At 47.8% G+C, this 23413-nt stretch overlaps 8 protein-coding genes across 8 annotated transcripts; 7 read left to right on the top strand and 1 right to left on the bottom strand.

Moving 5' to 3' along the window:
• The first annotated feature begins 141 nt into the window (after positions 1-141).
• Positions 142-2378, top strand: BDV37DRAFT_255118 (WD repeat RBAP46/RBAP48/MSI1 family protein). The gene is made up of 6 exons (XM_032082696.1): positions 142-323; positions 382-444; positions 498-603; positions 656-1117; positions 1177-1662; positions 1728-2378. Exons 1-6 carry the CDS (start codon positions 305-307, stop codon positions 1900-1902), a joined length of 1311 nt encoding a protein of 436 aa, XP_031938761.1. The 5' UTR covers positions 142-304; the 3' UTR covers positions 1903-2378.
• Positions 2379-3705: 1327 nt separating this feature from the next.
• Positions 3706-5487, top strand: BDV37DRAFT_182518 (GTP cyclohydrolase I). Its single transcript, XM_032079508.1, has 4 exons — positions 3706-4059; positions 4112-4245; positions 4304-4608; positions 4670-5487. The coding sequence occupies exons 1-4, from the start codon at positions 3803-3805 to the stop codon at positions 4970-4972; spliced, it is 999 nt and encodes a 332-aa protein (XP_031938760.1). The 5' UTR covers positions 3706-3802; the 3' UTR covers positions 4973-5487.
• A 742-nt stretch (positions 5488-6229) lies between these two features.
• BDV37DRAFT_273689 (uncharacterized protein) lies at positions 6230-7888 on the top strand (the record flags this gene model as incomplete). Its single annotated transcript, XM_032085106.1, has 1 exon — positions 6230-7888. The coding sequence occupies one exon, from the start codon at positions 6230-6232 to the stop codon at positions 7886-7888; it is 1659 nt and encodes a 552-aa protein (XP_031938759.1).
• Positions 7889-9302: 1414 nt separating this feature from the next.
• On the top strand, positions 9303-10184 carry BDV37DRAFT_182446 (uncharacterized protein). The gene has a single exon (XM_032079506.1). It carries the CDS (start codon positions 9552-9554, stop codon positions 9999-10001), a length of 450 nt encoding a protein of 149 aa, XP_031938758.1. The 5' UTR covers positions 9303-9551; the 3' UTR covers positions 10002-10184.
• A 1516-nt stretch (positions 10185-11700) lies between these two features.
• BDV37DRAFT_273688 (putative protein kinase) lies at positions 11701-14283 on the top strand (the record flags this gene model as incomplete). Its single annotated transcript, XM_032085105.1, has 3 exons — positions 11701-12029; positions 12152-14020; positions 14076-14283. The coding sequence occupies 3 exons, from the start codon at positions 11701-11703 to the stop codon at positions 14281-14283; spliced, it is 2406 nt and encodes an 801-aa protein (XP_031938757.1).
• An 848-nt stretch (positions 14284-15131) lies between these two features.
• Positions 15132-17134, top strand: BDV37DRAFT_255103 (eukaryotic translation initiation factor 4E). Its single transcript, XM_032082695.1, has 3 exons — positions 15132-15625; positions 15760-16509; positions 16586-17134. Exons 1-3 carry the CDS (start codon positions 15591-15593, stop codon positions 16854-16856), a joined length of 1056 nt encoding a protein of 351 aa, XP_031938756.1. The 5' UTR covers positions 15132-15590; the 3' UTR covers positions 16857-17134.
• A 39-nt stretch (positions 17135-17173) lies between these two features.
• Positions 17174-21883, top strand: BDV37DRAFT_182335 (uncharacterized protein). The gene is made up of 7 exons (XM_032079503.1): positions 17174-17647; positions 17798-18047; positions 18122-18191; positions 18247-19496; positions 19559-19948; positions 19999-20064; positions 20116-21883. Exons 2-7 carry the CDS (start codon positions 17908-17910, stop codon positions 21869-21871), a joined length of 3672 nt encoding a protein of 1223 aa, XP_031938755.1. The 5' UTR covers positions 17174-17647; positions 17798-17907; the 3' UTR covers positions 21872-21883.
• A 311-nt stretch (positions 21884-22194) lies between these two features.
• Positions 22195-23200, bottom strand: BDV37DRAFT_182349 (gamma-glutamylcyclotransferase family protein). Its single transcript, XM_032079504.1, has 2 exons — positions 23025-23200; positions 22195-22850 (listed from the first exon to the last, which is right to left on the bottom strand). The coding sequence occupies exons 1-2, from the start codon at positions 23050-23052 to the stop codon at positions 22297-22299; spliced, it is 582 nt and encodes a 193-aa protein (XP_031938754.1). The 5' UTR covers positions 23053-23200; the 3' UTR covers positions 22195-22296.
• Between the last annotated feature and the right edge of the window lie 213 nt (positions 23201-23413).

Below are 23413 nucleotides of genomic sequence, written 5' to 3'. Positions count from 1 at the left end.
GTTTGGTGACTCTGCCGAGTCAACGGTCGTAAGGTCTAAGGATGGAGATGATGGCGCCAAGCCGTGATCGCCGAAAATGGCTTAGCTCTCACTGGCGCCCATTAACGCGGTGTCAACGGGAAGGTCGCGTTTCTCCAAGCGGGAGCTCAGTCCGCAAGCTCTGTCAACCTTGGCCTTACACAGCTCTTATTCGCATAACATCGTCTTTTCTCACTCTTGTGGTGTACTTTGTACAGTTACTTAATCAATATTCCCTGTCACACTGTTCTTGTTCTCTATCTTACAGTGATCTCCTAAGCTCATCATGGAGCCCTACGACGACGGTGCGATTTCTGTTCCACTTCTATTTGCGCAAACGAATCTAACACCTCGTCGCTTTAGGATTTATTGAGGAGCAGGAAGAACAGGAGGAAGAGCGCACCGAGGAGAAAGTCATTAATGAAGGTGACTAAGCTTCGTTCTCCGAATTCGGTTATGAGGCTAAAGGCTTAAATCAGAATACAAAACCTGGAAGAAGAATGCGCCTTTCTTATATGACATGATTCTTAGTACGGCATTAGAATGGCCTACTCTTACAACACAATGGCTACCTGACAAGCAAGAGTATGCGCCTATTCTGCTGTTGGCTGTTCTACATGAAATCTAACCTTTCTAGGGTTCCCGACAAGCCGTATTCAACTCATCGATTGCTGCTTGGTACACACACCTCAAGTGACGCGCAAAACTATCTACAGATTGCTCATGTGCAACTTCCCAACCCTTCGGCTCCTAACCCGGACGACTACGATGAGGAGCGTGGGGAAATTGGTGGCTATGGCGGTAGCTCTAAAAAGGCCCCGATGGAAATTAAGTTCAATATTGTTCAAAAGATTGATCACAAAGGCGAAGTAAATAAGGCGCGGTATCAACCTCAAAACCCCAACGTGATTGCCACCATGTGTACAGATGGAAGGGTGATGATTTGGGATCGCTCGAAACACCCCAGTCTACCTACGGGCACAGTGAACCCTCAAATGGAGCTTCTAGGTCACACGAAGGAAGGATTTGGTCTTAGTTGGAGCCCACACACCGCAGGTCACCTCGTCACTGGTAGTGAAGATAAGACTGTTCGACTCTGGTAATTGCACGGTTCTCCAGTCACTGTGTCTACTGTCTGATAACTAACTCTCTTTGCAGGGATTTAACCACGTACACGAAAGGCAATAAGGCGTTGAAGCCAACTCGCACATACACCCATCATTCGTCGATTGTCAACGACGTTCAGTATCACCCACTTCATTCTTCTCTCATTGGCACAGTGTCCGACGATATTACCCTTCAAATCCTTGACATACGAGAAGCGGAAACAAGCCGTGCGGCAGCTTCTGCGGAAGGCCAACATCGTGACGCAATCAACGCAATTGCGTTCAACCCTGCTGCAGAAACCGTTCTCGCGACAGGTTCAGCTGATAAATCCATTGGCCTCTGGGATCTGCGTAATCTCAAGACTAAACTGCACACACTCGAGTGCCATACCGACTCCGTAACCTCCTTGTCTTGGCACCCATTCGAGGAAGCTGTCTTGGCGAGTGCAAGCTATGATCGTAAAATTATGTTCTGGGATCTTAGCCGGAGTGGCGAGGAGCAAACTCCTGATGATGCACAAGATGGACCCCCTGAGCTGTATGTTACTCTAGTTGTGCTTTTCATTTTACTAACATTGTTTTGCTAATTTACCCTTCTTTCAGCCTCTTCATGCACGGCGGCCATACCAACCGTATCTCCGATTTCAGCTGGAACCTTAACGATCCATGGGTTCTGTGTTCTGCCGCTGAAGACAATTTGTTACAGGTATGGAAGGTTGCTGATGCCATTGTTGGTAAGGACTTGGAGGATGTGCCAACTGAGGAATTGGAGGCCTGATTAATTTCATCTTAATATCCAATATCTCGAGGGTTTTATTACCTGATGCGACAGTATCCCGGAATCTTGTACAAGTGCTGCAGATAGGACGAAGATATCAATGAGAAAGAGTCATGTGAGCTTGAAGATCCGCTGTATTGATAGTCATTACCAGAAGAACAGTATTACAGCCTGACCACACTTCCTGAACACTCGCGTAACCAATGCATTTTATCACCACTGCGGAGTACTGCTTCGCGCGATATTACGTCTACACTGGGGATGCTACTACTTACCATTTCCGATAATGCCCGGTTTCTCCCGCCGCTATTTCTCTGCGCCCATATACGCACCAGAAGAAGGGTCATCCATTAAGCATGAATGTGGTGTATGGCCTGATCGACTTTAGGTACCGCCCGCTAGTTAACTGAGCAGATTGTTATGTTGGGTTGCAGGACTAGTGTAACTATATGGCGTCCTTACTAATACTAAGACTTATGAGTAGTAGGCCCTTATACACCATTTCCCTACTATAGTACTGAATGATCACACAGATCATAGTGCGCTTTAGACAATGAGGATAGATTATTATAGAGGAAAAGACCACCCAACTACAGTTACCTGTTCAAGCTGAGTGATAGATAGCATCAATACCTCAATGCTATTTACTAGATTCAATTGTGCACATACTATGCATTTCCGAGCTTGAATAGCTTTTCCAGGACGCTAAGTATCGGATATTTCAGGGTGCTACTTTAACAGAGCTAGCGGGGGTGGATATTCCTTCCAACCTTGTCACTGTGTCTATTATATGAGTTCCTAGAGAAAGAGCAGTTCTTTGTTTCGTCTAGAACAACATCTTAAGGCCATTAGACTTAACTATCAATATAGAGAAGATATTCCCGGCTCATACGGATAAGGGAATATGTGACTACTAGGGATGAAGCGCAACTCGAGTTGGCTCCACAGCGTTGGATCCGCGGGGTTTCCAGGAACGAATCAGCTCCATATTTTCCCGATCATCTTAAAGAAAACCTAGTCTGGAGGGTGGATGGTACAGCCTGTAAGAGTATAAGTTTCCCGAGTCGGAGATGTCTGGTACAGCTCGTATAAGGTATAGTAAGATCAGAGACCGATCCTAGGGCGATTGGTACCCCGATAGTCAGAGCTTCAAGGGACGATGGGAAGAAACGTCCCGAGTCATAGCGCCGTTGGACAAGCTTAAGTTCCGCTGCACCCCGTACAATGATGTATGCAAGTACATCCAGCATACATGCTTAATTACGGTACCAGTAGTACTAGCAGTATGGACTGAGTACTAAAAGTCATGAATGAAGAAAGTCTTAAGTCTACGAGGTGTGGATGAAATTAAATAGACAATTTTGGAAGAAATGTATATTTTGCTAGTCATGGCAGTACATCTACGGGAAGTAAATACTAGTTAGTAGTCATGTTAACTTATATCATTGCTGTTGATATCCCTAGTTATAGTAAATGGTATTGATAATACCATACAGGGACCGAGGAGTCAGCAGATTGCAACAACATGACTGGCCGTCACTGGCCGATCCCGCAGGCGGTGAGCATATGAAATCAGATCGGCGCCGGAGAAGGTCCAATCGTTCAATCGGCCCCGTCAAGAATGTCGCCATTGAAAAACGGCGTCCCCTCTTTAGCTCTTTTTTTTTTTTCTGCCCCTCCTCGAAATTATCATAAATATGTTTCATTATTGCATGCCTGAATAATTTTTTATAATTACCGCAACTGTTATGAACCCAAGATTTTGAATTGTCGCCTGCTCCTCCATCATCTGTATACTAAAAAGCCCTGGCCGGCACAATTCCATCGGCGGACTAATTCCCCCCTCCACATAACTACCTAACTAATTACTCATTTGTTTCTACCATCCTCCACCTCCACCATGAGTTCTGGATCTCCTCCCCAAGGCTCAAAGCCCAAATCCGCTGTTCCACCTCGTCTGTTGAACGGGAGCTCTTCTCTTAATTCCCCCATGAACTCTCGTGGTGCTCGCGAAAGGGAGAGTCTCAACTCATCTATTCGCTCCTCATTTGCCCCCCGCGTCCCGGCAGAGTTCAATTTGCCAGAGACAGCTGTACACCCTGTCGATGAATCTACGCCTGTCACGAAAGAATCGAATACTGACTCACGCGCGGTGAAGTACGTTGCTTGTACACCCTGACATTCAAATCGTGACTAATCGAGTTTCTAGGCCATCTTTGAATGACGTGCCCGGTGATTCAAGAGATGACACCCGGGCTTTGAGCCCACCATCGACAGCTAGCCGCCCAGCAAGTCCATACACTCTATATCCTCCAATCGATTTTGATGGGCTGAGCTGGCCTTGTAAGTGACATGGCTAACGTTCCAATGAACATATCGTTTAACTATTTTTGCCCAATAGGTCCTGGCACAAGGGCGCGGCTGGAATCTTCGCCCGAGGAAACGGAAGAACGAGTTCAAAAATTGGCAGGAGCAGTGAGAACCATTCTAGAGTGTATTGGAGAGGATCCGGAAAGAGAAGGTTTGCGGGAAACCCCAGAGAGATATGCGAAAGCCATGCTCTACTTCACCAAAGGCTACGAGGAGAATGTCAGGGATCTGGTCAATGGAGCTGTTTTCCATGAGGACCACGATGAGCTAGTTATTGTCAAGGATATCGAGGTCTTCTCTCTGTGTGAACACCACATGGTTCCCTTTATGGGAAAGGTATGGACAACGTCTTAGATTTGGACCATGCAACATTGCTGACCAGTTGTCTTCACCACAGATGCATATCGGCTATATCCCCGATCGCCGTGTTCTTGGGCTTTCTAAATTGGCGCGCCTGGCGGAAATGTTCTCCAGGAGGCTACAAGTGCAGGAGCGCCTTACCAAACAAGTCGCACTCGCCATATCGGACGTCTTGAAGCCATTAGGCGTTGGTGTCGTCATGGAATCCTCGCACCTCTGTATGGTGATGCGCGGGGTGCAAAAAACAAGCAGCACCACCACAACAAGCTGCATGTTGGGATGCATGCGATCTAGCGCAAAGACCAGGGAGGAATTCTTGACTCTTTTGCACCGGAGATAATGTCTTCTATGTCTATGACACATACTTGTTACCTTCTTTTTAACAGTGGATGGTATTCATGATTTCAACGGAGTTAGGGGCGGTTTACCTCTCAACAGGTTATTTTGGTTCTGATTGTTCTGATTTTCTACCGAGCCACACGGTTGGCAGATCTCTTATTCTTTTATTCTATATTCTTCTTGTTCCTATAAACACTACTTGGATACACCCTGAATTTCTTCATTTCGCTGCAGCAGACCATGCACGATACTTGTCATATTACTCGGGTTGCTTTTGTGGAAATACATACAGAACCAATAGAGGGCACACGGAATGAGGAAGGGTGAGGGAGAACATTCCTCCTGATAGGGTTCGGCTCGGCTCAGCTCAGCTCAGCTATTGGCATATGAACTCATTACGTTATGAGACGATATTCAATGTCGGTTCAACACTATCTTTGTTTCACGCTAGCAATTACATTTTCTCAATACATTTGTTGTTAGTGGACATTTAGCATCTATAGCAACCGGAATATACCGCAGTGGAGACTGTCGACGCAGCCCAACTTCTGAAATTCACTCCTTAGTATGAGCAAGGACTGGTTGGCATAGTGATTCACTCTTTGAAATAGCTACTGGGGCTTTATTGCTCTCTGCATTTGCATCATCATAGCGGTGTGTATTCTGTGAATTTGAGTGCTAGGTCCGTGCTCACTGTCTTAAGACTGATATATTTTGGATTCACTGGATGCCATGCTTTGAGCTATCTTACAGGAAATACATATTCACTCCAGGGTTTTAATGTCAAAATTAATTTATCTTCTGTCTTAGACGAGAGTTGGACCTGCCTTTAAATATTTGAATCCGGGGTGATAACTTCATACTTCCAGTTGCTCAGCAAGTATCAATAGTAACCGTCCTTCATCAAGCTTCAAAGGTTGGTGTTCCAAATCATACTAACACTTGCGAAGTTGTACCCCCACCAGATCACTGACCATACTATCTCCTCCAAAGCTCCTTATTGATGCAAGTCGTGACGAAGTGACCGAGGATGGAGGCGCTAGATGATAAAGATATTGAAGCTGCTCAGACTTTGGTTATGCTCTCTACCCCTTCGAGGGGACAAGGCTCGATGCAAAGCAGCACTCCACATGCTAGGCAGAGCATTGATCCAACCACCAATATCTCCATGTATTCGTCTATTTCGAACCCAGCTCAGCCAGTCAGACGATCCAGCTCTAGCTCAAGACCCGTTCCAGCTCAGATTTCGACAGACACAATGACAGCCTCAGATAAGGCCCTGCAGGCATACCTACTCCGGCAGCAGCTGCTAGCAGGAATTGCGCCTGAGAATTTGATACCAATGAGGCCACCCACAACTGGCCAGACCCAGGGCGGTAATCAGGGTATCGTGAACAGGCCAAGCAATCCTTCTTTGGTGCAGATCACGAACAACGGTATTTCAATCCCTCATATCCCACCTGCAAGGTTCACTGGCGTACTTCACCCACTTCCTGCTCAGCCAACTCAGGGTTCCCGCAGTCCTATATCTCTTAAGAGGCAGCCAATCTCCAGGTGCGGCAGCAATCCTGGCGCGGGTTTGAGAACGCAACCGGTAGCCCGGGTTCGATCCGAAAATTCTCAAGGCAGGAATACCGTATCTCACGAGGGATCAAGTGCTTCGGGTGGACGTCAATCTGAGCCTCATGCTAGTGAAAGACCCCGTCAACCCTCTGAAGGGGATCGGATTCGAAGGGTAGAGGCTCGACGGCCCACGCAGCGAAATAGCCATCTTGCCGTGCCTCATCAGCAGGATAGATCACAGCCTCGGCTTCAGCTTTTCCCTACCTTAGCTCGTGGCTCGATCAGCCCTCTGCCATTAAATAGTAATACTATTTCTCCGGATACCAGTAACAAGAGCTCGAATACCACAGGCCTCCCACACAACGGCTTTGATATTCTTCTAGCCTTCACTTATCATCAAGGTCTATCTCTGGAGCTCACAATGTATCTCAACGTTGAAGAATTGATCAATTTACTCTCGATCTCCAAGCCGTTTAATCGCTTCGTGAAGAAGAATTGTTTTGATATCATAAAACGCCAGGCGACGAGGGACGCTCCCGAATCCTCGCAAATATTTCCGTTCAGATGCTATTCGAGGCTGTGCATCGATAACACAAATGCCAGGCGACAGTCTATTCCTGCTCGCGACATTGTAGGCGAAAACAACCTTGCACCGTCCTTTTGCTGGTTGCAAATGATCATCTACCGCGAGAAAACGGTCAAGAAAATCATGGAAAATATGCTCGCTGCGGGCTATTGGTTGCCAAAGCCATGTGAGCCAGTAATCAAGAAGCTCTGGTTCATCATGGATATCCCCGACAACCGGCGTCGTGAATGGACGATGATGAACCGCAATTTGTGGCAAGATATCGAACTTTTCTTCGCAATGATCTTCATTGCCCAGCTCGATATGCTGTTGAGGAAGAAACGTGAGAGTATCACGGGCCGTTTATACCATTTATTGATGGCTCAGCCTACTATGACCGTGCTTTGGGACGTCTTGAGGGATGCTGCTCTTCGAAGCGAGTTCGAGACTCTCAAGTATTTTGTCCGTTGGAAGTATACTCCTTTGCCACATGAGACTGACCTGTACGTTTATGGAGTTCCTCCTCAGGAGGTTGGAGCACTTCAGTATGAAGGATATGGCCGACACGAAAGAGTCACAAAATTCATCCAGCCCGATGAGCTCATTTTGAGAGAAATGGCCAGGAGGCAGCTTAATCTTGGTGATATGTACCAGGATATCTTCTTGACTGGTGATAGGGCCCGTTACTATTCGCGGTTCACTCAAGCTGCTACTTCGTGGGATGAAGAAATGAAACGTGAGGCGGGTGCGCAAGGTATAGACTGGCAAAATGTTGTCAGATTGAACTAGCCGGGTCTTGACTAGAACATCAACGACATTTAGCCAAGACCCGTGCGTCGGCCTTTTTTTCTGATGTGAGATTGTGGGATGGTGGTTTGTATAGGGAGATTGTAATGGGACCTTGTTCTTTTTTTTTTTTTTTTTTTTTTTTTTTTTTTTTTTTTTTTTTTTTTTTTTTTTTTTTTTTTTTTTTTTTTTCCTCTCGAACATACGTGGGGAAATATTTTGATTCACTGCCCTGATGACATGAATTCTTTTTAGCCCAGTTTTACCAAATATGGTAAACGATTGCACTAGCAGCATGATGATCTGGTATTTCATGTACACTAAAACACTCGGCGCTTAGAAAATTCAATCTCAGCTTTGTTAAAAACTAATACAAATCGATATCTTGTTTAAATGGGTACAGGCTACCTGAAAAGATGCAATAATTTATAGATTTACCAAGAATTAGGCAAATGAGTTCGTTATTATGTTTGTTGTAATATCGAACAATGAGATACTGGGCTTTACCTAACATGTTAATTTATATGTAATCCTAACTCAAGTTGCCTACAAAAAGATCAGAGGAATCTATTGCCAATAACCATCAACTATACTGTCAGGATAATTCTAGTAGTGCCCCTTGTACCAGGGGTTATATATGCCAGATTGAGAGGATTTACAGCTAGAGGAATAAGTGATAGGATTTTGAGCTAGGCTAAATTTTGCACATCCACTTCTCAAAAATGTTATAACTACAATCAAACTATATGAGTTATGGTTACACATTTCATTGATAACATACACCAAGGAATATGTTTATGCCTGAGGCATTATCATTCAGTGGATCCAATTCCTCCGCGGCCCGCCGGATCACGTGGATCGCACTCAGTACTCCAAGTCCAAGCCTACAGTAACCTCGACCTCCCACCAAATTCGCCTAAACATCGTATGCGATGAGCTTGCATGCCCTGGGCCCCCACCCTGAGATGTGGTAATCGATCAGGCTTCGTGATCGACCGGATAGGATTGTATGGCCTGCCTAGTGATGCCTGACCCTACCAGAGCTGCTCGATACCGCGATGCTCGGTTTGTTGGGTTGGTCCCGACCTACTCACTAAATCCGCATCCCCACCGCCCATTTACACGTCATGAGCCAACAACACTTCGCGCCCATATACGTCTCGATTAGGCAATAAATCTAGACATTTCCAGGGGCAAGAGACCTTAAAAGATATTTTCTTCTACAATACGCCTTTACTTGTTTCTCTTCTTTCTTTCGATACAACTACTAACAGGTGCTCTGCGGGATTCCCGGTGACCATTCCGGTCTTTTTCGCAAGCTCCGCCAAGTTCCTTCGTCAGGTATGCATCCCCACGGGTTCTTGATTCTAAATCGCTCTAGGTCGAGGATGAGCGTGAATTGTCCGCAAATAAAGCCTGGCTATTCCTCAGTTCGACCAGGCGTACCTCGCCATATTGGTAGATCTTACAAGTGTTTTCGCCCTACTGCAAGCCTGGCTGCTACCCATTGAAGTGGAGCATGACTGGGAGTGCCTCATATTTGTGATTATTTTCAAGTAAAAACACAGATGACATTGTTGTTGTCTTTCTTTTGGGCGAGACAGATTTATATCTTGGTTGACTGAAGCACCGAAAGAAAGTTCTGCAGTGCCCTTGCAACATCTACATGCTACGCATCATTGTTGGGGATCTGTTGTATCTCTTTATTTCTCGCCCGTTTGACCTTAATGTGCGACGCAGTGAGGGACTATTAGATGTCTTGAATGGCATCCGGCAATCACTCCATCACTGCATACTAACAAGATCAGGATACCACCTTGTGGATTTTGCAACCAACAATGACGAAATCCTGCTGTGGCAGATTCATCTGCCTATTTGTCATTTCTTCATTGTTGGCTTATTGCATCCCGTAGATAGGCCTGTGTGTTACGAAGCGAAGAGATATTCACTTCTATCCACGGTTGGAGACAACCTTACGAAGGCGAGAAGCTCAGAGATTTGGGGTGGGAGGGATGGCCAGAGAGAAAACAAGCCAAGAACTCATATGTCAACCAAGACTAACATATCCAGACTTGTCGAAAGGAGGAAGAAGAAGAAGAAGAAGAAGAAGAATTAAGCAAAGGGAAGAACAGGATTATTCGAGTGAGATCCTGAGGGCAAAGAATAGCTTCCTTTGATCGACACGTCGACATTAGTCTTGAAGCCAAGACCACAACGCTCTGAAGGAAGCCCAGACTGTGTTAAGTGGCTATTCTGTGCTTTTTACTTTGCCTCGGGCTCAAGGCATCCGAGCGTTTCTGATCCATGACTGCAGCTCTTGCCTGTCAGTTGCGTTGCGCGACCGTTGGCCACTATCGTAGTAAACCCGCACTGCAGGCAAAAGAACCGGAGAATGAGGAGACCAGCATGGGAATGACCGATTGACGAGCCGCCCGTCAGTCGCCCACCTGATTTCCCTCCCGCCAGGACCACCACTTAAAATATGCCTGTCAAGAAAGTAGATTGCCGTCACCACAACCTTGATTTTATTCGTATGCACTCAATAAAAAAGAGGAAAAGAGAAGAAAGGAGAAGGGAAGAGAACCCAAGCCCACACCCAAACAGCGAGGTGCGTCTTCCCCTTATAGAAAAGAAGAAAGGAAAACAAGCCAACCCCTCTTATCTACTAAACGTTTTTGATTTTGAAAGTTCTTGAGGTTTGACGTTCTGTTCTTTCTCAGATACAGGGCTATTCTCTTTCCACCCCGGAAAAACCAGGCCTCCGCACTACCCGACAGGAAAGCATTCAGTGAACGCGGTCAACACGACCGGCAGACTAGACGAACGATAGGCTCCACCGTAATCTCCTGCGCTTATTATCTATATGCGAATCCTTCTATCTCTCAGTGGTCCATACCATCTGATTCCGACTGCTTCCCTACCTTCATTTATTTAAACCAGATGCAGTTGAAGAAGTTTACATGGCTGGGTCCCGTAGGAGTCCGGTGTTGAGAGACCAGTGGAGAGCCTCCACCAACACTACAGACCAACGAGATCGGGAAAGGCACAGATCTCGAGGATCGCACCGCGATAGGGGGAGGGAGAGATACCGTGAACGACAACGTCGTCGCCGACCCAAAGGGGGTAGACCCGATCACCCAGGACGGTCGCCACCACCGCGTTCTTTCGCGCAAGCGGATAACGAAGAACACCGTTCACACCGTGAATTTTCCCCTGGTACTGTGTCGGCTCGTGCCTCCCCTGGTCCTCCAACGTCAGACTTCCAACCAAGCCAGAACTTTGGTCGTCACTCTTCGCCCAAACCGACTGAGCATCCCGATCTAGATTCGCACCATTCTCTGGAGGTTGACAGGCCGATCGAGCGGGACTACCGCAGAGATCAATCTCCCTCTGCACCCCCTCCATCAAAACGCAAAAGAACACGAAGTCCTTCACCTGGGCTGCATCCCCGCCACTCTACTCAAGAACCTCCTCGCCACCCGTATAGTCGGCCGGGTGACGACTCTGAGCGAAGTTTTCCACATAAACGGGGCCGAGGACGTTTCCCAGGTCGCGGTAGGTCGGGTCGAAGGTCACCACGACGAGGGAGAGACCGCCGGAAGGACGAGGCTGGTCGACGAAGTTCTTCCCGCCCAAGACACTCGAAGTCTCCCACTCGTGGTGCGAAATCTTACAACTACCCTCGTCGTCGGTTGCACAGCCCTCGCCCTGAAGACGATACTGAACGCGACCCGCGGCATCGATCTGTATCTCGCCATTCAGCAGAGTCGGTGGGCTCAAGGTTATCTATTGCCTCCCGGCGGGAATCTATAGCTATGCATTCGGCTAGACCAATTCGGTCTGCAGATAACCCTCTCAGATCCCCGTCCCCCCCTGGCCCAATTCCAAGCTTTGATGTTGAGAATACTGGTGCTTTGGTAGATGGAGATGCCCCACGTGAGTCCGTTTCGATGCATGGGATGCGGGCATCTGATGCACGGGACACCAAGAGCTCAAACCCCCGTCCGCATCTTGATTCCAGACAATATTCGACCTCGCCGCAATACGTGACCCCGTCTAATTCCTACCATGGTTCCCCACAATCTACCTCTCCGTATTCGGGTGGACGGGGCGGTTGGAATGGGCAGCAGCCTCCTCACCCCGGGTAGGTGTTTCTTCTTTCTTCTAATTCTCCTTCCCTTTTCTTCTTCTTCTTCCTGTCTTATAGAGAAACTCTTCCAAAAGTGCTGACCTGGGTGCAATGTCTAGTCGTTCTCCTCCGTACAGACAGCCGCCGACTGGTCCACAGAGCCACTTTTATCAAGGCCAAAGCCAATTTCATCCGTCTGCGAACCATATTCCCACAGGTCCTCGTGGAGGCCATTCAGGCTATCGCGGAAACTATCAGAACCAAGGAGGCGGCCGTAGATTCTCTGCTTCAGGCTCCCAAAATTACAGCAATGCACCTTCCCCGCGTGGCCGGGGTAATTTTACCAGTTATCAGTGGAGTGGTCCCGGATCCCGGGGTCGGGGGCCTCATAGCCCACATACATCACATGGGCAGACGTCACAAACCCCTCCGCCTCCAACGGCTTCGGAAAATGAGACATCTATTGGTCCTGTTCAGAGTAATATTGCTTTCAGGCTTGGTGGCCAAGATCGCCCGGTAGGCGAGGAAAAGCCAGAGTCAGAGGTCGACGATGCCCAGAAAATGCTACCTACGAACATAGGACAGTCTGATACCTCTACGAACCCAAATAAGGGAGGCAAAATCAGTTTTGCTTTCAAGGCGAAGACAACTCCAGCCCCTGCTCCGAAACCCGTTCCGGATCTGGCACAAAGGATGCTGGCCCGAGAGCCACCTGCCCGGGTGGCCGAGCCTCCGCGTAATCGGATGGCGAGTGGTCCGCCTCCCAAATTCAAGCCTGAGCCACGTTTTGATCGTCGTGAGCGGGACCGTGAGAGAGAAAGAGACCGACATCGTGAAAGAGATCGCGACAGGGGGCGTAATGACCGGCGCGATTTCCGGGATCCGCGCGGGTTCCGTGATCCTAGGGATAGGCGCGACGGTCGGAAGGATGATCATCGTTTTGATCATCGCCATGACAGGAGAAGAGGTGACCGACGACAGGATTTCCGTCCTGAACGCCGCCGGGATCGTTCTCCGGAACCCAAGAAACAACCTAAAATTCTGACACGGCCGAAACCACGTCCCATACTTCCTGAAGAATTCGCTAAATCGGATTCTGTTTATTACCGGAAACCTGGAAATGAATCTGTTATTGGAGCTGGTACGTATGGAAAGGTCTTCAAGGCAATTCATGTGTATACCCAGAGAAAGGTGGCATTGAAGAAGATACGAATGGAGGGCGAGAAAGATGGTTTCCCTGTCACGGCTGTGCGCGAGATCAAGTTGCTGCAACACCTCCGCAACGACAATGTTGTGAGCTTGCTGGAAGTCATGGTAGAGAGGAATGAGTGCTTTATGGTGTTTGAGTATCTCTCCCATGACCTTACTGGTCTCATTAATCACCCGACTTTCACACTTACGGCAGCTCATAAAAAGGACCTGGCAAAGCAAATGTTCGAAGGATTGAGCTACCTTCATCATCGTGGAGTGCTGCATCGCGACATCAAGGCCGCCAATATTCTTATCAGCAACCGTGGACAACTAAAATACGCCGACTTCGGTTTGGCCAGATTCTTCTCAAAAAGTCGACAACTTGATTACACAAATCGTGTTATCACTATATGGTACCGACCGCCAGAGCTTCTCCTGGGTGAAACCAGGTACGGACCGGCAGTTGACGTTTGGAGTGCGGCTTGCGTATACGTCGAAATGTTCACAAAGAAAGCCGTTTTCCCCGGCGAGGGGGGCGAGATCAGCCAAATGGAGAAGCTCTATAATTGTCTCGGGACTCCGACACGAGCAGAATGGCCAGACATTGTTGAGATGCCTTGGTTCGAGCTGATGCGCCCGACTGAACGAAAGAGAAGGGTTTTTGAGGAGGTGTATGGGCGGATCCTAACCCCAGCGGCTCTGGACTTGGTTTCTCAAATTTTCCGTTATGACCCGACTGCACGGCCAACTGCTGAGGAGATACTTGCACATCCGTACTTTGCTTCGGAGGAGCCTAGGCCCCAACAAGCCATTGAGTAAGTGTTCAAGTGGTATGGTACTTTCTAAGTGTGTTATCTAACAGAATACTAGACTGGAGAACATTGAGGGCGATTGGCATGAATTTGAATCCAAAGCACTCCGCAAAGAGAAGGACAGGGAAGCTCGCCGCGCTGAGTATCAGAGAGACAAAGAGAAACGGAAGGCTGGTACTTCAGCTCCACCCAGCGAGAGAGAAACGAAACGTGCCAAGCAAGACGCCGAGGACTCGCAATCTTCAGCACAGCCTACGGAACAATAGGTCAAAAACGGCTACATGCGTCGCATCACTGGGATGCAATATTTGCGTGGGGACTTGATTTCAAAAAATTTCCACGATAAGAATTATGGTCACGCGTTCTGACAGCATATATCCAATGCTTATTGTGATTATCACAGGAGCTATTATAGTGTAGCGAATGTATAGAATTTCTCCTATTCGAGATGCACTGGTTTTTATATTTTCGTACACATCGGTTATGTTTCTACAATTTAGACGTCCCAAAGAGGGAGCAATACAATCAATCTACTATTTGCTGGTCAGTATTTAATGACCAAAGCCAATCGGAACAGCTCGGCATATGCCATTGAAACCAAGTGCAACAGATCAGACTTTGCCTTTGAAACCTCACACTCAACCAGCTTAGCCAAGAAGGCAGTGTAGAAAAGCGGTTGAGCACCTCGGCTTACCAGAGAATGATTTTTTCCTCATGGACTGGTGTTTTCAAGCACGGCGGCGGCCGAGAATTGGCAGAAAAGAAGTGAACGCACCAGAGTGATAGCTACCAACCATGTACGGCAGTAACCATGGTGGTGGATTGTCGTTCTTGCTTTTATGCAAAAGGTAAATATCAAACATTCTCTAATTAGGAAAAGGTATGTCCCGTCATACAGGTCATCACCGCATCATGGAAGCCGAGAAGCCCTCGTGATGATGGTTTTAGAAGCGGGTTTGAATAGTTGTTCTCGACACACTCATCGGAGTCGCCAGTGCAGTGGAGTAGAAAAAACGTTGCAGCTGGCGATGATTTGAGTTGGTGGTCTTGGGTTTTGTGAAGAAGAAGAAAAGAAAGGGAAGGATGAAGGGAATTTAAAGGAAAAAAAGAAGGAAAAACGACGGTGCGGGAGGCCGAGAGCGGGGCTCGACGGTGATTGGACAAGGGCGGAGGAGCTCGAAGAAATGGACGAAACGCGAAGGGCAATAATTATCCATTTCTTCCAATCGAGCGGACAGTGACTTGAGTTCTTCCAGTTCAATCTTGCAATCCGCATTCTTCCCCCCCACCTCTGCTTAACGTTCACGATCACGATCACGATTTCTACTCCCTTTCTTTAGCTTCCGTTGTTCTTGCTCAACATCTTGTTTTAATTACTATATTAGTCGCTTTTATTCTTCCGCCTTTTTCTCTCGAACTGCCACCATCTGCCTTTCGTCTGCATTGAACATTTTAGCGCTTTCCAGATATACGGTATCATTCGGTTTTTACCCTACGCAGTTAAGCCGCCAGTTTCTCCGTTCTATTGCCTGATGACCGCTCGTTTTCTGAGCCGTCTCATTAGGTAGCTATCATGGATAACGCAAATCTTTGGACTCGCCGATCCAAGTACGTATACGTCGTCGTCTTCTTTTTTTTTGTTTTTTTTTTTTTTCTTTTTTAAACATTCTTCATCCTTTTTCCATTTTTGTACATTGGTGATTTTTCGAGGGGTCATTGCTGATCGTTTCACCGCGTTCCAGCTCCTCTAAGTTGTCTCTGTCTATGACGGGAACAGACGGCAAAGACGGTGCCAAAGTCGAACTTCCCCGCACAAAGCGTTTTGGTCCTGATAGCTCCCACGGTCGATCGAATCCCTTCAACGCTCTATCTCCTCTTTCGGGCGGTGTGTCCTCCCCGTCGACGAACGCCTCGTCTGCATTCGGCCTGGGATCCGGCGCCTTTGCGTCTTTCGGTGCCCCCAAAACTCCCGGCGGCTCCGACCTCAAGACGCCCCTCGAGAAACGAGACAACCCGACGGAACACGACTCGGTGGAGGGCACGAAGACGAAGGCCGCTAGTTCTATCATCAGAGAACACCCTCTGAAATCCACCTGGATCATTTGGTACCGTCCACCCACGCCTAAATACTCCGATTACGAAAAGTCAACCGTCCCCCTTGCATCTATATCCTCGGTCGAAAGTTTCTGGTCGATATATTCGCACTTGAAGCGGCCTTCTCTTCTACCCACTGTTTCCGACTATCATATCTTTAAAAAGGGCATTCGCCCTGTATGGGAAGATGATGCCAACAAGAAGGGTGGGAAGTGGGTGGTGAGATTGAAGAAGGGTGTTGCTGATCGGTACTGGGAGGATCTTCTCTTAGCTATGGTTGGTGACCAGTTCGCGGAGGCTGGTGATGAAGTTTGCGGTGCTGTCCTCAGCGTACGGAGTGGCGAGGACGTGTTGAGTGTCTGGACCAGGATTGACGGTGGGCGCAATATCAAGATCCGGTAAGCTTTATTGTTGGATTTTCTTTTTCAGGGCTCGCCTTGAAAACTTTTCGTTCTGTTTTCTAATGCAGCGCAGGGAAACGATCAAGCGTCTGCTGGGCTTCCCGATCGATACCAACATTGTCTGGAAGAGCCACGACGACAGCATTGCTCAGCGCTCTGCCATTGATCAAGCTCGTCAGGAGAAGGCCGCCGGAAACAACGGCCACCACCATCATCACCACCATCACCATCACCACAACAATAACAACAACAACAACCCACATCACAATCTAGGTACAGATCGACGAAGAGTTACGGCTAATGATGACTCTACGGGAGATAAAGGAAAGGGAGCGGCGTCGTGACATGATTATCTGAGCCTGGTTTATGGTCCTGTATAGTAAAGAAAACAAAAAATAATTGGGACGATTTGGGATCGGGGCATTGGGCGAATAGTGCGTCTGTTTTGACTTGGGCTTGATTTCATTTCTCGTCATTGTTCTATTTTACGCCAGATGATATGCAAGTTCACAGGAACTTTTAGGGGATGCCTGGTGCATGCAGCGCAATCACTGCCAGATGATTTACATTCGGACTGAAATGTATCTATTGTAAAGCTTTGGTTTTTTTTTTTTTTTTTTTTATCTTAGTGTGGAGTGTAAAGTAGTAGTATATTAAAGGATCATTCCCTGAGACAATGATTGAGTTACTTCCGTTTGTAGTGTTTGTCGATACCTTAGTACAGTTATTGGTTGTTTTTTGCTTTTTCTGAACTCTACCTCATTGATGGCTGCAAATTAATTTTCCCGCATGAACAGACAGTGGGCAGAAAGAGTTCCCACCGCCTTTTTTTCTTCCGTCATGATGCTTTCTTTCTTGTCAATCACGTTTCCCCTCTATGTGTACGGGAATCGAATATCTGCTGAACTTGTCCCTGTGATGCAATGATCTTTGGTGTGATTACATGTTTGGGAGGATTTCAGATTTCTTGTCCAACTGGATCCCCAGTGAACCGACGGAATCCCAACCAACCACAGTCAACCATTTCCCATTTGATGCGACCTCCGACCAAGTGCGACGGACACAGACGTCCGGTAAGAGGACTGGATCTCTTTCTGTAGGGTCTGCTGTGGACATACCTATCCACTCCCCAGATGTATGTGGCCTTTTCTGTATATTTCTCCCAAGGTTTTCTCTAGTATGGCTGATCTACATGGTCGACTTCGGACATTCATATCCAACTCCGTCGGGGGGGGGGGGGTGGGACTATACCTATGCACGGGCTAAATTTCTTTGCTTTTTTTAGATTCAATCAACCCATAGCTATGCCGAAAGACCCCAACGCTCTGAATCTGTACGTTTACAACTACGCCAGACCATTCCTCGACCGGGTGTAGGGATGCGGCGTCTGTAAATATGACCTCGCAGCGCAAAAGCGATTCCGAGTATGCTGATACGTTGGGCGGTAGGCTTGGAGAGGGTAAGTCGACGCGGAGCCAGACACGTCTACCTACTCAAAACGACGAAGAGAGATTATTGCCCGGCAATACCATACGGTAGGTCTTGCGATTGTCATATCGGATTCTGATGGCCTAGCGAACGCGGAGCTTACAGGTGGTTACTTTTCCAGGTCCGACCCTGCTGCGGTAAAGATTGTACCTGGAAGTGCGGGGCAAAAGTATGGTCGCAAGAGTAAATTGGTATGCGATTGGATTCCGGGCTATTGTTCGTCCTTCTGACTATATATGTCCATAGAACATCCAAGCGTTCAAACCTTACGATACAATTTCACGGCGTGTTCGAGAGAGTGGACCAGTTCGCGCGCGAGGGAAAGCAGATCAGAGCAGCAGCAGTCAAAGAATTACTAGAGGTATCGTCACCCGTCCAGAAAATGGTGCCGTACACGACGATCAGGAGCGGCCGTCCAAACGTCGGCGCCGAGAGAGCCAGGACACTTTTCGAGGGGTCATAAGCATTCCCGACGATGATATCATGGAGCAAATTCCCCCAGACAACTCATATCTCGGTGGACACTCAACCCGTTTATCGCCTGCACTTAGTCAACATTCAGATAGAACAAAACTACGGGATCCGAGTTCTAAACGCAATAGAGTTGATGAGTATCGTGACGTGGAGAGGGGCATTAAACCCCCTCGAACTCCCAAGCGAGGCTCTATAAAATACACTCAATTATTTTCGGATGAATACTATGAAGAGCGATTTACTGAAGATGCAGCCAGGGAAAGACGTGCAATGGCGTCAGACGTGGAACCGGAGTCAGCCAAATTGGCGTGGCCAGATCGAGCGGGAAAACATGAAGCCATCAAGAGTGTTGAAGTATATTCGCCTCCGTTGAAAGAACAACAAGATGGTCCGAATCTCGATTGTCCTTCCGTTGCGATAGATCAGAATCATCCGGACAGTTCGAGGGACAGCCCTGATGAACTGCAAGGAGGCGCAACCGTCCAACCAGCACCCATGTTACTGAAAAGAGGCCGTGAAAAGGAAGCCAGCAATGCTATGTCTGAACCCAAAGAACATCCGGGTGTAGTCGGTCGGCTGGCTTCTCCATCCGATATACAGCCTACAATATTCACGGGCTCCTCTCAAAACCATCGGAAATCCGACAAGCGGAGAAAGGCCCCGACCTCACCAGTCAAATTAGCCGTCAAATGCTTCTATGCCACCTTCGTTCGATTTGGGTCGGATGAACACCGGTCAAGTGAAGCATTTGAAATAAATGTGGAGACTACAGAGTCTACAGCGACTACAGAGACTACAATAACACATCCTTGGAACGGTGAAAGAATTTCTCTGGGGAGGCTTGACAAGGTCGTACAAGGGAAGTCACCTAGTCGGAGAGTTCGGCTACTGTTTTCCAGAAAAGGGGGGCTTGATAACGAGATGGACATGGAATTTTCCACGTCCGAGGAGCAGGAAACTTTATGTAACCTCTTACAGAGATTGCTGCACGGGCAACATGTTCAGCTGTTGTACAGACGCGAGTATGTCTTCTCTATCATCCCATGTTTTTGACTCTTTCGCACAGAAGCTTATACGATCACAGCGATTGGTTGGAAGATTCATTCATGAGACGATCCGAAGATCTCGCGGAAAAGAAAGCGAATGAAGCCAAGCATCTTGATGAAGACAAGCCAAAATCAATATCGTACAGGGCGCCGGAAGTCGCTAAGCGGGTGAAACTGTCGGACTCTTTGCAAGACACTAATGAGAATACTGCCGGACAAATACAGCCTTTGGATACCGCTTCGGTGGAATGTTCCAAATCGGCAACAGAAACTCCAGGAAACTTGATCGCCCCAAGCACACGAGAACTACCCTCAAATGAGCAGGGAGCGGACAAAGTTCCTGTGAAGAAATTTTCCCCCGGATCATCATTCTCTAATCGGGCAACACGGTCAATGTCGCGTCGGGCACCAGCAACAACAGTCGTTTGGTGAGTGGCCCCTTGCTATGAACAAGGTTCTCAACTAACTTGAACCGTAGTGATGATGAGGTTGAGGACGATGGCTCTCAGCCAAAGGCTGAAGAGAAAGATAAGAAGTGGCATAAGTATGTGCCCCTCTCTTGCTAATGTACGTCCTTGTATTAATCAAATGCTAGACCGCTTGTGTATCCCCGCTTTGGCAAGAAAAAAGCTGAAGTCGATGCCCAAGACCGTGAACGGCTGCGTGATAACGAGTTCTTGAATGATAACCTCATAGGCTTCTATATACGTTTTCTCGAGGATCATTTAGAGCGGACTAACAAGGAGGTAGCGAAGAGAGTCTATTTCTTCAACTCGTACTTCTTCGCAACCCTGACAAACGCCAAGGGCAGAAGAAATATTAATTATGAAGGTGTCCAAAAGTGGACTCGCGCCGTTGACATTTTCGGATTCGATTACATCGTGGTTCCTATCAATGAAAACGCTCACTGGTACGTCGCTATCATTTGCAACTTGCCGAACTTACCTGGTATTGCCGACAAAAACACGGAGAACCGACAACCTTCTGAATGTGATAAAGACAGTTCGGCTGCACCGGAGAGTGAAGGCCGCGAAATCCCCGAAACGCCTGAACCCATTGAGGAGCTACCTGCTGGTAAACCAGTGACGGCCAATGACAACCGAAATTCGCAACCTGCGAAAGACGAAGCAACCCGCCAGTCATTTGAGACGATGAGCTTGTCGGACAAAGAAGAACTTGAAGACCGTGCACCGGACTTGCCCCCTACAGAGTGGCCAGAGCAAGAAGAGAACCTTATCTTTTCTCCCGCCAAGTTCTCTAGCCCTGCAGCCAAAGCAGAGTCCACCGAAAAGGCTAGCGTGGTGGGAACTTCTGAACTAGCAGCGTCTCTCAATAAGGGCTCGAAGAAGAAGAAGGCAAAGCCCAGCGGAAAACCTGGAGGTGCTAAATTCGATATCCGTCAAGCAACTATAATTACCTTTGACTCATTAGATCTGTCTCGCTCGCCCACCATCAGTAATCTCCGCGATTATCTTTACGAAGAGGCCAAATCTAAACGTGGCATTGAGATCGACAGAAGCCTAATCAGAGGCATGAGGGCTCGTGCGATCCCTTTGCAGTCTAACTATTCAGACTGTGGTCTATACCTTCTAGCATACATAGAGAAGTTTGTTCAGGACCCAGACTTGTTTGTCAGGAAGCTTCTCAGAAAAGAAATGAAGACGCAAGATGATTGGCCGCTTCTAAAGTCCGGCATCCTTCGACGTCGACTGCGTGACTTCCTGGACGATCTCTATGATGAACAGGCGCCAGCAAGCTCTGGAAAAGCAAGTGAAAAGGGGATTCTAGCGGATAGATATCCGATATCGTACCTTCTAGGGTCCTCTACATCGACATCCGCCCAAAACGAAGAATGCAATGACCCACAGAAGCTGCAACTCAAGGTCTCCTCGAGTACTGAAATAGATGCGCAAAAGCACCCGCTTAGGAAACGGAGACCAGCCTCGAACCAGTCAAGTCCCGCGACTTCCGACGGTAACCAAGATCTCAAAATGGAGAAGGATGGTGCACATCAAATAGCGCCCAGTCTTAAGAACCCCGTCGTGGAAATTACTGTTCCAAATGTATCAGACAAAATAGACGATAAAGTTGTCGAGGTCCAGGTCCCTAACAGTCAGGAGCAAGCTCAGGAAGCCAGCTCTTGTTCATCGAAGATATTTGAGAAAGACAAGTCTCCAAGCGATCAAGCAGCGATGAAGCCGGTAGATCACGAAGTGTGTCCGGTCGAAAATAAAGAAACGAAAAAGCCTAAGCAGCCAGCGAAGCTTCCGACAGTCGAAGTGCAGATTATACCGCCGTCTTATCAAGACAACATAAAGAATCAGCACTCTGCCAAGCAGAAACCCAAATAGTTTTCGGTGAATTCAAGCCTTTACTACGGTTCAATCGCGTCGATAACCGAAACACACACTCTCTTTTTTTCTGTTTTCTTTTCCTTTATTTTTCTTCCTTTCTTATTTTCTCCTTTTTGTGCTTTTGTCTTTTCTGATAACCCCATAGGAGTTGGTACTCGATTAGGCGTTCGGGCATATGAGCAGGAGAACTTACTCTGGGTGCACGAGATACCACGCATTATTTATGGACATATGGATTTACGTTCATGGGACTTCTCGGCGATGCCCACATGTTTGATGTTTCAGCTGTTGGCGTGCTTAAAAGATTGTACATAATTGCTCTAGACCTGCTTTCGATGGGAGAGATTATGCTGATTTGGGCCATCTAAAGAACAAAATACATTTGGCCTTCTATGGAAATCTTCTAATGTCTAAAGAAGATATTACCACTCACTTTCATCTGCCCCCACCCACCAGGCCATTTTATCCCTCTTGAATGCCCCGAAATCCCACTCTCCATCCTCCAGCTTACTTTCCCCAGCAACCCAAACATATGTAACAGCCTCTACCTCCTCCCCTTCATCCGCAAACTCCGCCCCGGCAGCATCCAGAACATCCATCAAATGCCTATCCGTATCCTTCCCATCCAGCCCCCCATCCTTGCCACCCAGCGATTCCCGCAAAATCCTAACCTTTACCTTCCTCTTCTCATACTCCGCACCCTCAAAGATATCTAATCGATGAACATCACCGTCTGTCAATCCCGAAACAACCGTCCCAAGCACGGCCGCCAAGCCATTAGCATTCAAATCCGTGTCTGGCTCCGTGGTAGTTGCCTTGGCCGGCACGATGCCTGGGTAGTCGGCTCCCCGCACTCGATGCCGTCCGTACCCGTGCAGAATGGCTGGCCTGAATGTGAGGAGGGCTTTTTGCCAGGGCTCTGGGTCTGGTGAACCGTGAATTACCCTGTGGAGAATTTGAGGGGCCATTAAGGTTCCTTTTTGCAAGTTGTTAGTTTGGATATATTTACATCCGTGGTTTCGTTGGTGGGGTAGATTGGGGGTTTGAGAGTATTGGAGACAGGGGGATTAAGTATGGTGGGTTGTATGAGGAGTGCATGGCTGAGAGTGAGGATTGAGGTATATCTATCGGAAAAATTGAGAGGGCTTACCGTAGAAAAAGAGGACATGGTCGCCCATTGTGATCAACTTCACCGGAGCTGCCTGGTATCACGGTCTAGTTGTACTGTGGGGTTGTAGTTCAGAGGAGAAATGATGTAAAGACAGTGGGCTGGGGATTCTTGCTTCCCAGGAGGCTCAACCCTCGGATAACTAGGGAACTAACAAGCCAAAAGACACAGAGAAAGAAAGAATAGAAAAGCAAGGCAGCTATAATGGCTAGCCAGCTAGTTGCTCTTTATATATCTACCTTGTAGATAGCAAACGGCCCTTATCGATAAGCCTCGTGCTCCACTCACCGCCTGCGCGAAAAGGTCCATGTGGCTTCAACAAACATCATCTCGGAACTCCCTTGTCGCAACACTATTCCATAGGGAGCTCG

This window comes from Aspergillus pseudonomiae (assembly GCF_009193645.1).
Source record: "Aspergillus pseudonomiae strain CBS 119388 unplaced genomic scaffold BDV37scaffold_64, whole genome shotgun sequence".
Classification (NCBI taxonomy): Eukaryota; Fungi; Ascomycota; class Eurotiomycetes; order Eurotiales; family Aspergillaceae; genus Aspergillus; species Aspergillus pseudonomiae.
Note: the sequence above shows the minus strand (reverse complement) of the source record. Positions and strands in the feature narration are given on the sequence as shown.